Source organism: Cottoperca gobio, chromosome 8, assembly GCF_900634415.1.
Source record: "Cottoperca gobio chromosome 8, fCotGob3.1, whole genome shotgun sequence".
NCBI lineage: Eukaryota > Metazoa > Chordata > Actinopteri > Perciformes > Bovichtidae > Cottoperca > Cottoperca gobio.
The window spans coordinates 4,676,186-4,690,040 of NC_041362.1; the positions used below are offsets into that span (position 1 = coordinate 4,676,186).

Here is a 13,855-nt window from a genome sequence, read left to right on the forward strand (position 1 = left end):
TAATGTCATAAATAGAACTGGTTTTAGCCCTGGTATTGTTAGCATCATGATCACCATGTCTAATCTCAGATGTCAGATTTATCCTTGTCCTCGCAGCCGGTTTGAACAGAGGGAGGCGCCATTCACCCTGCTGACTCTGAAACTCAATGGATGCCAAACAGAGGAATAAATAGTATAATTTTATAAAATAGAAAGATTATAACTACAGGCCTTTAAATGTGCAGATGATAGATGCTCTCCTTTCTGCTCCAAAGACTCATCAGCTGATCCGTGTGTCTTTGTAATCACTATGACAACGGATGAACAGCATTGAGGAGGAGAGAGAGGGTGTAGTTAGAAAGCGGGGTGGTGTGAGGAGAGAGAGGGAGATTCGGAGGGAGGAAGAGGGATTCAGAGAAGAATTGCTTTAGCAAAGAGAAGAAGAGGGAGAGGAAGAGAGCAGCTGAGACGAAGCCTTTTTTATTGTCTTTTTGTCTTTTTCTGGCCAACATGTGTTTCAGTTTGGTGATGCTGTTCCTCTGTCTCTCCCAAACAGAGCCGGCAAGAGTTTGGGTTCAACAGCAAACAGGTGAGCCTCCATCATCTTTGTTTTAATATCTCCACCTTTCCTCTGTCTGGTCTTTAAAGTCACACAGATGGTTAAAATTGCAGGTGTAGCAAGCGTTTTATCTTTTGCTCAATTGGTTTTAATATTTTGATGTCTGTACAATTAAACTTTGCATGCATACCATTTTCTTAATTAGTTCTTGAGTTAAAGGAATATGAATTATTCCTTTAATATTCCTATTTATTAATTTGTATGATAGTGCATGTGCCACTGTTGCTATTCCAACTCACTGTAAACCACAGAACTTCAGTAGGAGTCTCTATGGAACAGCATACGGGCATGCCATGCCCTTTTTATTTTACACACAAAAGTGAATGACCCAGTTTACAATAAAATGTACAATAAAAATACCCTATTCCACAAGCATGCGACTGAGTCTTAACAACAACCCACAAACAGCCTGTTTCACGGTTAAAATTAGATATAGACTTTGTTTTTCTTCTTGCCTCCCTCCTAGACTCTGGCAGAAAATGTTAGGAAGCTTTTTACGCAGTTACCATATTTTGTTTATATATACATATATATATATATATATACGAACTGCAGGGGTGCAGAGTGATATGCAGGAAGTGTGTTTGTTCACATTCATATTCATTTATTTATGAGGAATTTGACTGGTCACTCTTTACAAACATTTCACAAACAATTTCATTAAATCATCCATAACTCCTTGTGTTCTGCAGAGTGAAATGTGTCGCAGATGAAACAGCATTACTGTGCAGGAAGTGCTCAGATATGTGCTCAGCAGAATGAGGGGTCAGTTGTCGGCATTGACCTAACATATCCTCCTTTCCTTTGCTTAATTTGCTCTTAACTGCCTCGTCACTCAACATTATATGCTCAGTTTTTAAAAAATGACTTTTTCCATGAGGGAGTCATCTACACCATCTGAACCAGACTGCAAAAACACAGAGCCCCAAGCTTAGGATGAATTGTGTACCCGTCAATGACCTCAGTGTTTGGCCCCTCGTCTCTTGTCCTGCTGAGAAGTTTGATTAACAAATAGCCTGAAGTTGATCCAGACATGTTGGAGCGAAACTGGAAAAAAATAGAAACAAAGGGAAATGGATTGTTTTGTTAGATTAGATCATAGAAAGGATGTTGTTGTCTGTGGATTCCAGGTCGACTCTTTATTTGTTTTAAGTCATGTGCCATTTTGCTTGTGATAAGCAAAACATGCCTGTGTTTTAGGAAAAATAAAGTGGCAAGAACTAAATTAGTCATCTGCCCACAGCTGAGCAACTTGCTCTTTGAATCCTGTTGTACTTTGGAATAGCGTTTGTATAGGAAATGGTTTTGGCTTGAACTAAGTCTCCTTTTCTCTTATTTGTCTTATCGGAGAACGAAAAGCGAGATTTTGTTTCACCATAACAGAAGAAAAAAAGGAGGTTATCAGAGCACTCATGTTCTCTTAACAAGACTTGACAATGTCTTTATAGTTTTACTTTGTTGTGACAAATGTGACTTTGTTGCAGCCCCTCGGGGATGTCATAAATTAAATTAATCATTTTCAATATTTCCTTTTTAAAGGAGGCTCCTCTCAAAGCAATAATACCACAGTGAGTGTTTCTGTAACATGTCAGCACCTCATTTACTGGCCAAAATACATACTAAGAGGTGTACCACATTATTACTTTCCCAAATATTTAATAATAGAGGTGGCGGAGTTCAGTTAAATATGCACACTTCTTTTCTCAAATATAATAATAAAAAAATATTTAAAAGACATAATAGTAATAATAATAATAATACACTTTTTACAAAAACATTAAGGTATCATAAAAACACAGGAGGATGAACCAAAATGTTAAATATATAAAATGGCCAGAGGGATGATAAAGTATAAGGGATTAAAGATGCTAAAGAAGTAGTCTGTCTGATATAAAGCCCTCTTTGAATCTCAAAGTGATTTGATGATCTGGATGAAAGTTATTCTCTGGGTTTTAACTAAAGAATTGTACATCTGCAATTTAACCACATGCCTTGAAATGAACTATGCATGTTTATTGTGGGTGATGTTGAGGAACTCATGCCAACTCCTCCAGACTCTGCTCAGGAAGGGTGTGTTCTCTCAGACCGCTCTGAGCTGACCGCTCACAGAAAAAAGGCAGCTAAATGTTGTGGTTTAGTCCCTAAAAGAGCGGGCAGAGGTCAGTTTCTTGTCCAGAACATCTGCCCTTTCATTACATTTGACAAAAAGTGTTTCCTGTTTTACCTCACCGAGCCTCAAACCAAACCCTGAAACAGGGCAGCTTTAACTAATGATAGTTTTCTCACTTTCTGACCCACACCAACACCATTTTTATACTGGCACAGTGCGGCACGGGTTAGCTGTTGTAAACATCACCCTGATATTTTTATATATTTAGATAATATACCCAGCAGTAGTATGAGTATGTGCGATCTGGTGAATAATTCATACAGAAATAGATGAGTATAGTCAGTTTGTCCTGGACAGCAGAGATAATATGACTCCCATCTCACTATTTTGATTATCTTCCAGTGATTTTAATACTACTGGCTGTGAGACCGATGACTGGAGTAGATTTTAAAGCCACAGCTTAATGTTCAGTGTCTGCACCCCTCCCAGCTTTTATAAAAAACAGAATAATGTTTATCTGCTGCACTGCAGGACTCAACAACTGTTCGCACACCATTTCTCCTCTTACCTCATATAAATGCCATAACAGGGCGGATCCAGAGCATAACAATCACACATCTAGATTTAATACATGAACTGCCGCGAAGCATTGACGCACCACTTAATTGAATGCAAGGGTGGATTGAAACATGAACAAATAGAAAAAGCTCCCTATGAGGTCAAGACATTTGGGTTGTCACCTCATCAACTTGTTAAATGACGCATTGTTGTTTTGGCGGCTGGAAGACATCAGTGTTATAATTGTTGCCAAAGTGTCTGAACCCTGGGGGTTTGGCACAGGACATAGCTGAGGGACCAACCGGCCTGTTTCCCTTCCACACTCGGGGCAGAAACGCAGGCGACAAACCAACGTCAACTGACATGTCACTGGCTTAAGAGGAGCTGCACTGGGTCCTGGCACCCAACAATTTAATTAGAAGCTAAATGTCAGATTTCATACTCTTAAATGTATTTTCTTGCTGATTATCCAGTTTTTTGTTCAGACAAATGCCTTTATTTAAGCTGAGGGCCCTGATTTAACTGCTTTCTTTTTAATAAATGAAGGATTAAGTTCTAGTCTGTTAATTTTCTCATTAACATGACTAGGGCTGGTAAAAGACAGAGAGTGGGTGGGATATATGTCAGCACATGAGGGTGTTTGCTGCTCAAAACATGTATAAAATGGCAGAATTTAAAGCAGCTTCCAAATTCTAGTCCAGCACCTGAAAAATAATCAAATCTTTTCATGTCCATGTGAGAACATCACAGAAGACACTTTGTATTATAATGTGGGTTCTCTTGAAGGAGTTCACTTTTATCATCATACTATGTTTTTTCACACCCGTGAGCTACAGTATGCCCTCATCCCGCAGTAAATTATTTCAAACTCTTGAGGTTTGCAAAACCTCATAATCCAGCTTTATCACTCACTTTAAATGACTTTACCCTCACCCCACCTTTTCTCAGTCTGTAATGTTTTATTATTTTGCAGTACGCACTAAACACACATCTGTGCTGGCAGTTTTGTATCTTAGCCATTTCACAAGCACATTGTTTTCAAATGAAAATAACCTGATTTATTTTATTATTATTCATTAGTTGTTTTTTTATGATTGCTTCAGCACAATTTTGAAAACATTGTCAAAACACACAATTCACACACACAAGTAGCATAACACCACCAGTCTTTGGAAAATATTCAAACTACAATACTTTATAAAAACCCAATTTTGTCAGTGGCCACACACATGGCTCATACAATCTGATTCTAAACAGGTGGTCTTTGTATGGCCTACTGCCTGATGAGTTGGCAATCAAGCAATTAGGTGTTTGGCCAGGTGGCATTGGTCCACTGGTGTGGCATTTTGAATGGTAGTGTTTTGAGTATTGAGAAGTATTTGCAGTGTTTCGCAAAAAGTGTTAAACTGCAAATTAGGTGCGAACAGAAAATGTGTTGAGCTGAGGTTTTGCTTTTGAGTGTCAATTATGCTTCATTTCATTTTAGTGTGTTAGCGATTGGAAAAAGTAATGCACTCCATGTTAGGATGACATTGCAACTAATTTCAATCGGGTGGGGTAAAACGAGAACTGGACTAACAGGTGGCTTTTCCTCAGTGGAAAAAACATGGCACTGATAATGTAAAAGTAGGTTTTTCCTCTGTCAAATGCTCCTCAATCATTCCCTTCCAACTGCAGTTGTAAACTTATAAAAATAGGTTACAGGAAGTATGACTGAAATCCACCTGGTACTGCAGCATAAAAGAGGTAAACACAAGTTAGACGTGTCAACGTAAAACGCCAATATTTAATCAACGTGTAGATCTAAATGTCCACTCTGTCCCTTAATCCTTAGTGCTCCATGCCACTTTGAAAGCAGATGAGGGGGGGCGGGTCGCCTCGTTGCTGCTATTGTTAGCTAGCAGCTAGCTGTTGAGCTAATCCAGCGTTAGCATGATTTGGAGCGCAATAAAACAAAGTGAAGACAGACACGGTTACATCCAGGGTGTACATGTGTTTGAGCGTGGGCTTCCTAACCGGACCACTGGAGTGTCTGGTAGAGTCACCCTGCTCAGTTTTACTCTGCTCAGTTACCAAACACATCCCGACATGAAAACACCGGAGCAACAGAGAACGAACTCTTCGCGGCAGCCAAGCTGACCACGGCATGAGATTCACGGTGTTTCTGACGGGAAACTGAACATGGCGGAGTGATTGTCTTGGCTGTTTTTTTGTTCGTAAACGTTCCCGCTTCAAACACCTCTTGTAGTTCACTGAAAGCCAGACAAAAAAACAGCAAACGATCAGTACAAGAGGCCGACCTGATTTAGGGTTAGATGAGACACCCCGCGAAGAGAGAGCGCTGTCTCCGGGTATATATAGGCAGCTGTGTGACGTCACCGCTGTTTACCGTAATGTACCTTAAAGAAAAACGCGCAGTCACCGTAATATTTCAAATAGATAGATAGATGACTTGAATACATTGTTTGGAATGCTTCTGTTAGTAAGCCCTTTAGTTTCTATATTTTCTTAAGAATAAGTTTTCATATGTGGCAAATTTTACTCTCTAAATGCAGCGGTTGAATGTTACACAGTAGCCTACATAAACGTAAAAGACGTACACACTGTACATTTTGTTAAAGTATATTTATGTTTATTTTTTGTTTTAATTATTGCAATCTTTTTATTCTTTTTATTCCATATATGTTTATTGTATACACCAAATACCAGGGCAAATTCCGTGTAAGTGAATAACCTACTTGGCAAAAAACATCTTTCAAGATAAAACAAACTATTTAGAAAAAACTTTCTCTAAAGGCAAACTTTGTATTTGTAACAGAGTGGAGCTAAATTGTTTTGTTGACATCAAATATCTTTTTGAATTTAGCTGAAATTGCAGTGTTTCTGAAAAATGTATTAAGATTATTATAAAATGATTTATATATTTTACACAAGACGACAACACTACAGGTATATACAAACATAAACTTAAATTCTCCAAAAGCAACAAGGAAAACATTTAATAATTAAACATGTAATAGATTAATTATCTTAATAATTAGCTGATTTATCTGACTTATTGAGCAGTGACTGATTTCAACATTACTGCAGAATTAACACAACATCCTCAAAAAGTTCTCTTAGTCTAGAATGCCTCTGCTTTGTATACCATCAACTCTTGGGAGCTCTGTCAGTGACCGAGGTTATGGAAGGACAAAGATGTCCAAATCTCCGTATACTTGCTGACTTGAATTTTCCACACTCTATGAAAATCACAGTGTGATGCTAAAATAACAAACTAGGAATATGTGGCTTTCAATATGTGGCTTTGAAGAAAGACAAGCCATCAATTAAGACACCCAGAACTTTAAAACAAAACCTACCTACCCCAGTCTGCTTACTAAATATGGTTTACAATGTTTGTATGATTTGACAGTTCTTTCCGAGCATCACAAAATGTTAGGTGTATTGTTTTTGTCTTCGATCAACAATAGCTTTAACTGACAAGGCTAAGAATGACAATATCAAAAGCAAATTGTCATTTCTCATTTGGCTGATCACTGAGCCATAACAGTAAACATCATTCTTAAAAGTCTGAATACAACTGGTATCTGAAATGTGTCCCAACAGTGTGTGTTACTTCTGCCAGGGTGGGAAAAAAGAGTATTTTCCTGTGTCTTCTCTTCTTACAATTTGAAATGCATCAGTTGGCATGGAAGGAAGATGCACGTGATTATATCATTGCATCCCATAGTGACCAGCACAACATACTAACCTGATATTCATTATTTTGGACAGACAATTGGTACAGTGTGATCTCACATCAGCATGAAGAGTCAACTGGAGGTGACAGTCAGCATCACAGAGCCCAGCGGTCATCTTCAGGCCACGCGAGGATACGCAGGGCAGTCCTGGGTGGAGAACTAACCATCAACACCCTGCCAGACAACATGACACACGTCGTGGTGAGAGCTGCACCACAGTGTTTCTTGTGACTGTAATGGTTTGTGGCATTGATTATGCTTTTGGCTTTTGACATGTTCTATTTGTTTTAGTTGGAGTTAAACACTGCCCTATTTTGGAAATAGAGTTGACTAATTTCCACTCACTTGGAGAAGTAGGCTATGCAATACAGGCGATGCCTGTATGACATGTTTCCTAAATACAGTCACAACATTACAACCTATAATCCTTTGTGTTTTTTCTTGTGTGGAAGGAGGATTCTGGGAAATATTACACATGGCGTAGCTTTGGCCCAGAAGACCAGCGCTCACGGGAACTATGGGTAGACATGAGTGATGTCCGGCACGGCCAAGTCAGAGTCCATGGCATTCTGTCGAATTCATACAAACAGGCTGTGGTGAGTCTCACAAACAAAGAAATACATGCACCTTCTTTGTAGGTTATTCGTAAAAAGTCTAATTCATATTGACCTTTACCAGGCCACCAATAAAACATAGGTGGTCAAAATAGTAATAAAGTTATTCCACAAAACCTCTATTTTCAGACACAACAGTACTCAAACACGCTGTTCTGATAGCAAAATGTATCATTTCTGTGTCCTTGAGTGCCTACGTTTAGTGCAACAATGCAATCATTTTAAGTACATAGACAGTTAGGGAATCCTTATTTCTTAAAGAAGAGACACGTTCATTTAAAGGAGATAATTCAATCTGAAACAGGAGTCAACGTTTCCGCTGGGAATGCTCTCTGCTCGTACAGCCAGTATTCAAACATGTTGCTTTAAAAGCAAAACTCTTATTTCCTACGTCCTTGGTTAGATAGGTGCTAAACTGCAACACTGCAGCACTTTACTTGTAAAAGCCTGAATGGAATTCAATCTAAAACATAAGTTTACATGTAAATGTATCCACTGTATCCTGTTTTCTTTGGTAAGATATCAATTCAAATCAAATGGTAATTTACAAGGCCAACAATAAGAATTTAAATAAGTTTTTCAAAGGGTGTATAACTCTTTAGAGCATTTGACTGCTGATCAAGAGGTCCCCACTTCAACTATGGGTGCCTGTGAGTTATTCATAGACATTTTTTATTCATATGATGATTTATAACACAAACATTATCATATACTATATATGGGGGTATAGCTCAGCGGTAGAGCATTTGACTGCAGATCAAGAGGTCCCCAGTTCAACTCTGGGTGCCCCCTACCTGTATGACATTTAGCATTGAATCACATGCAATACAAAACAGGCTAAATGTGCTACACCTTTAATTCCTGCCTTTCAGGCTTTAACATATAAGGAGTTGCACTTTATATCTCACCAATGTCACACTCCTTCCCAAAACATTACAGTCACATGTTTGACAACTTTAGAAAGCTCATACATCAGTTTATCATTTGCAATGCTACATTTTAGATGTCCTTACACATAGGGGTACCAAGAGTTCAACTGGGGACTTCTTGATCTGCAGTCAAATGCTCAACCACTGAGCTATACCCTATGACAACTGAGATTATTGATTTCTATTAAATCAAAATATTACTACAAATGTTTTATGAATAACAAAGATATAACATAAGTCCACCATTACATACACAACTCATCTCTTGATGAAATGGAGTGCAAAAGTTCAACACTTCAGCGAATACAAGTACACAAACAGCTACTGATACTGTCAAATAAGAAAATCCTGAAATTCTGCCCTAACTGGATGGATGGATGGAGTTCAGTCTGAAACGAAAGCATCTAGACGAGCTAATGGAACGGGAAATGCTTGTACATGCCAAGAGCTACAGGCCTGCCAGAGGCTGTCAGCACCAGCCCAGTTTAAACCTCTCTATTGTCCAATACCTGGCACCTGTGTAATAGATACAGCTGACTTTAATATGAAAAGATGTGGTGTATCAGACACAGGGAAGGAAAACTCATGTACAGAGAAAGAAAATGATGGACAAAACCACATGGAACGAGAGTGCTTTGACTTTATAGAAACATCCACTGGTTCCAGGTGACATAATTGGGGAGGCAACAGTTTTCCCATTTGTTCTATTGATTTTAAAACTGATAATGTGGATTTTGAGAGTGAGTCATAGTGTTGTAGATCTCGGGTATTTATCAGAATATCTGAGCCGCTCCTATGTAGCCAAGATGTGTCTGTGTTTTAACTCGACCATTGCAATATAGTTGCATCAGATTGTATGCTGAGGAATAAGCGAAAGTAAACAAGTACCTGTCACTATGCAAACAATAGATCATGATAATAGTGCATTAGATTAGTACATGGGGGTATAGCTCAGTGGTAGAGCATTTGACTGCAGATCAAGAGGTCCCCGGTTCAAATCCGAGTGCCCCCTCATTTTCAGTAAAGTCTGAATAATTGCTAAGAACACAATCGGTCAGTAGGACTTCAAATAGATGGTTCATCTTTCAGCGGACAATATTACATTTACAATTGTCCTATAACATTCAGTGCTGGTTGATCTGGCTAATAGTGAGTGTTTGCTCACAGACATTGGCGATAATAGTACCAACACTGGACCATCGTTTCATGTAACTATTATGAAATATAACTAGGTCAAGTTAGTATGAAACATGTGACCGGACAATTTGTTAAAGCTTCTTGTTTACCAGCTTTATGACTCACTGATAGAACGGTGTAACAATTTCACATTCCGCAATTTATATTTATTTATGTATGTCATTGAAAAAAATGTATCATATACTATTATTTGTATTTTCTGTTTAGGATGTTTATTTATTTACTTGCTTTTCTAAATAATGTCTGTTAACTGTATCGTTTTGTATTTTCTAATTTATTTGGGGGGGTTTATACATTTGTATATGTATATGTCAAAATGCCAATAAATATATTTGTAAAAAAATAAATAAATAAAAGGTGGAGTCACTAAATGAGTAAGAGTGGTGCTCTGCAAAAATGACCTTTCAATGAGAGAAATGAGACAAAACATAGCTTTTCCCAGACAAGTAAGCATTTTGCAGCATCTTTATTCCATCTCAGTGCAACACAAACTTGATGTTCTCCTCCTTTAAGAGCTGATTAGGATGCTTTGTACAAAAGAACGGCAACTTTTAAACGTAACCTCGATATCTAATTCTCTCTCTGTCTGCTTCTATCTGCTCTCTTTGCAGAAGGTTGCCCTGTCATTTGACTTTCCTTTTTACGGACATTACCTGAGGCAGATCACCATAGCAACTGGAGGTACTACTTTAGATTTTATAACAGATGTTTAATGACCTTTCCCGCAGAGTACAGAAATGTTTTTGCAAATCATACTCAAGCCTTACATATTTTTCCATCTGGCCATTTTCAGGGTTTATCTTCACAGGGGACATTACTCACCGTATGCTGACTGCAACACAGTACATTGCCCCTCTGATGGCAAATTTTGACCCCAGCTACTCTAAAGAATCCACTGTGCAATACCTGGACAATGGTAAGAGACCACCTGATGTTTGAACATTATTTTCTGAGAACTTGTCTGACTCCTGTTTGACCGTCACTGTCTTCAGGTGAGGTGTTTGTGGTCCAGTGGGAGCGGGTCAGACTCCCAGGAAAAGAGTCAGAAGGAGCCTTTACGTTTCAGGCTGCACTTTACAAAACAGGAACCATCACTTTCAGCTACCGAAATGTGAGTACACACCTCTGCTCTGTGCTCTTCTGTAGCCTTGTCGTCCTTATTGCTGTATGCATAAGTGATTCCTCTTTGTGTCTGTTTATCAGATACCTCTGTCATTAGAGGTGATGGGTTCAGCTGAGCATCCGGTGAAGGCTGGTTTGTCTGATGCCTTCATGGTCACAACACCTTCTCCTCAATCACCAGGTCAGCGATAAAGTTTATGCAAATATTTTATATTTATGTCTGTTTTATGACGGTTTTGTCTACTTCTGCACCTTGACCAACCAAATTTCCGCATTTTGTATAGCAATGTTTACCTTGACCTTGTGCCTGTCCACTTATGTACACTGTATGTCTGTAACTAACAATTCTTTCATTATCGATTAATCCGTAATGATTGTTCTTGATTAATTGTTTGGTCTTTAATACGTCTAATCATAGTTCAAATGTCCATCCCAGCTTCTCAAAGTCCAAGGTGATGTCTCTAAATGTCTTGTCTTGTCAGTCCAAAACCCACAGATATTCAGTTTATTATTATATTAATCTTATTCTGTATGATAAATTACTTCGACAAGGAATCACTTATCAAAATAGTCGGCGATTATTTTTTTGTCAACAACTAATTGATTAGTGGACTACTTGTTCTTGTACAACTCTACTTATGTAAAAGATAGAATCAGCCTTCACAGTCTTGTGAAAACCTTCAGGTATTTAAAACTGTGATATCTCTGCCACAGATCTGACATCTTTTGGAATATTATTTCTGTACATTGCACACATTCTGTACACTGGGAACTTCTGCACACCCCTTTATTTTCATTTTGCATATTCCATCCTTTGTTTTAAACACTTTACAGCTCTTTTCATTTTAAAAACAGATACATTTTACTTACATATTATTTTTTATTGTAAATGTTTTATTTATTATTTATGGTTCTTGATTTTTTCAATAATTGTTTTAGTTTTTTTGCCTTTCTATAGTATTTGTTGTTATGCACCAAACACCAAATTCCTTATACTGTTTGTGAAAACCTTCCCTGGCAATAAACCTGATTCTGATTTTGATTCAGATGCCCAACAGCGGACGATTTATGAGTACCATCGGGTTGAGATAGACACTACAAAGATCACCAGCTTCTCTGCTGTTGAGTTCACTCCTCTGCCTAGTAAGTGATCCTTGTCCATCATCATTAAAATATTAGATACTATTCAATATGTTTAAATCAACACTCAAACAATAAAACTTCTTTCTCTCTGTTCAGCCTGCCTGCGACATGACAGCTGTGAGCTCTGCCTCTCATCCAACCAAACCTCTGGTTGTAGCTGGTGCAATGTACTCCAGAAGTGAGTGGGACATTACGACAGCCTACATGTTGATACAGTGCAGTTTTAACCTTTAACCTTTAACACATCTTGTATGTTTCAGGTGTTCAGATGGCATGGAAAGACAGAGACAAGAATGGTTGGACTACGGCTGTTCTGAAGAGGTATTGCTGAATATCTGCTTATTTGCCATTTTTGAGACCCATGCATATATTATATTGTATTATTTTATATGGGCAGAGCAAAAATGCGACCTGTGAGGATTACTCCAGGGGTGACAGCTCCACTGGTTCCTCTATCACACCGGAGATCGAGGATGTGACCTCATTGGATCCTTTACAAAAAGGCTGTGAAATTGACGGTGAGGCTGAGCTGGTTTTTTTGTATTTCTTCACCACATTGTGTCCCTCAATACAAATAGATCCTGCCATGAAATAAGTATGGAAATTACTGCTTTCTGTCTCCTTTCAGATAAGACCAAACATCATATATTTAAGACTGGCAACGGTGAGTTAATACTTCAGAATCAGAATTTGTTTTTGTTGCCAAGGTTTTCACATACATTCAAGTATAAATAAAAATAAAAAGTTTCAACCAAGAAACAAAAACAGAGCCATTTTAGTTAAGCCTTATGAAGGGATTTAATTATTGTGCTTCATCTTTAATACAGATGTGAGGACAGATTCTTCAACCAAGAGTGACGGGTTGGCTAACACAGGAGTGATAGCCGGTATAGCAGCTGCGCTGGTGTTACTTTTGGCTATGATACTGGTTGCTCTTTACATCAACTACCATCCTACTGCTGCATCACCACTTTACCTCGTCCAGGTGAGCACTGAATGTGTCCTACACCTGCCCTGTCAAGAGCCAGACTGGCTTCAATTACACTTATCTACATCAAACATCATTTCTTCCTTGCTTGATTTTTTTTTTTTAGCGACGCAAGAAGAACTACTGGCCGTCCTTGAAATTTCAGAAGCAACAACCTGGTTACACAGAAGTGGAAGGAGAAGGTCATGATAAAGACTGCATTGTTGAAGCTGGGCCATGCTGAAATGATGGATGGAAACGTCGATAAATATTTGCATTGAACTGATTTCTACAAACATTCAAATATATAAATGTGTCCAAAGCCAGTTCAACTTTTACATTCAGTTTATGATAATGTTTTAAGCTGTTTGTGAGTCCATTGCAAAAACATCAGTTTGAGTGATTACAGCTGAATGTTATATATTTAATATTTCATTAGAAATATATATCTCTGCTTTAATAAAAAAAGGTGCTTGCATTCCACTCTTTTTCAAACTTGATCTTATTTGACTGCAATAAATTGTGTAATGCATGCCACAAGATTGACAACCTTAGATGAAATACATAAACTATGCTGTTTTACATCAAACAAATACAGATCTGGGTGTGCTTCAGTTTTAATTCATGTTGCCTTTGATGTTGAAGTTGATTCTTTTAAGTTCCACCTTTTGTTTTGCAAGAACACACTGCACAATTCCTGATGAGTACTCCAGCTTGCTTTGGTGTTTTTATGTCAGATTTAGCAGTACTTGATGTACATAAAAGGGGTGAATATCCGAAAAGAAATGTTATAAATATATATATATTTTGTGATACAGACAGTACAGCTCTTTTGTCAGCAGGTGTCATCCGAACCAAATGTATCACATGGGCA

The 13,855-nt window shown here is 38.1% G+C and overlaps 1 protein-coding gene and 2 non-coding genes across 3 annotated transcripts; all 3 read left to right on the top strand.

The window, feature by feature from the left end:
* Nucleotides 1–391: 391 nt before the first annotated feature.
* LOC115012472 (plexin domain-containing protein 1-like) lies at nucleotides 392–13,464 on the top strand. Its single transcript, XM_029438102.1, has 14 exons — nucleotides 392–568; nucleotides 7,044–7,210; nucleotides 7,462–7,605; nucleotides 10,361–10,430; nucleotides 10,543–10,665; nucleotides 10,742–10,860; nucleotides 10,953–11,052; nucleotides 11,919–12,014; nucleotides 12,111–12,192; nucleotides 12,275–12,335; nucleotides 12,412–12,532; nucleotides 12,643–12,678; nucleotides 12,842–12,999; nucleotides 13,109–13,464. Exons 1-14 carry the CDS (start codon nucleotides 490–492, stop codon nucleotides 13,223–13,225), a joined length of 1,473 nt encoding a protein of 490 aa, XP_029293962.1. The 5' UTR covers nucleotides 392–489; the 3' UTR covers nucleotides 13,226–13,464.
* On the top strand, nucleotides 8,344–8,415 carry trnac-gca (transfer RNA cysteine (anticodon GCA)). The gene has a single exon. It is a non-coding gene; the product is annotated as a tRNA-Cys (tRNA).
* On the top strand, nucleotides 9,493–9,564 carry trnac-gca (transfer RNA cysteine (anticodon GCA)). The gene has a single exon. It is a non-coding gene; the product is annotated as a tRNA-Cys (tRNA).
* Nucleotides 13,465–13,855: the final 391 nt, after the last annotated feature.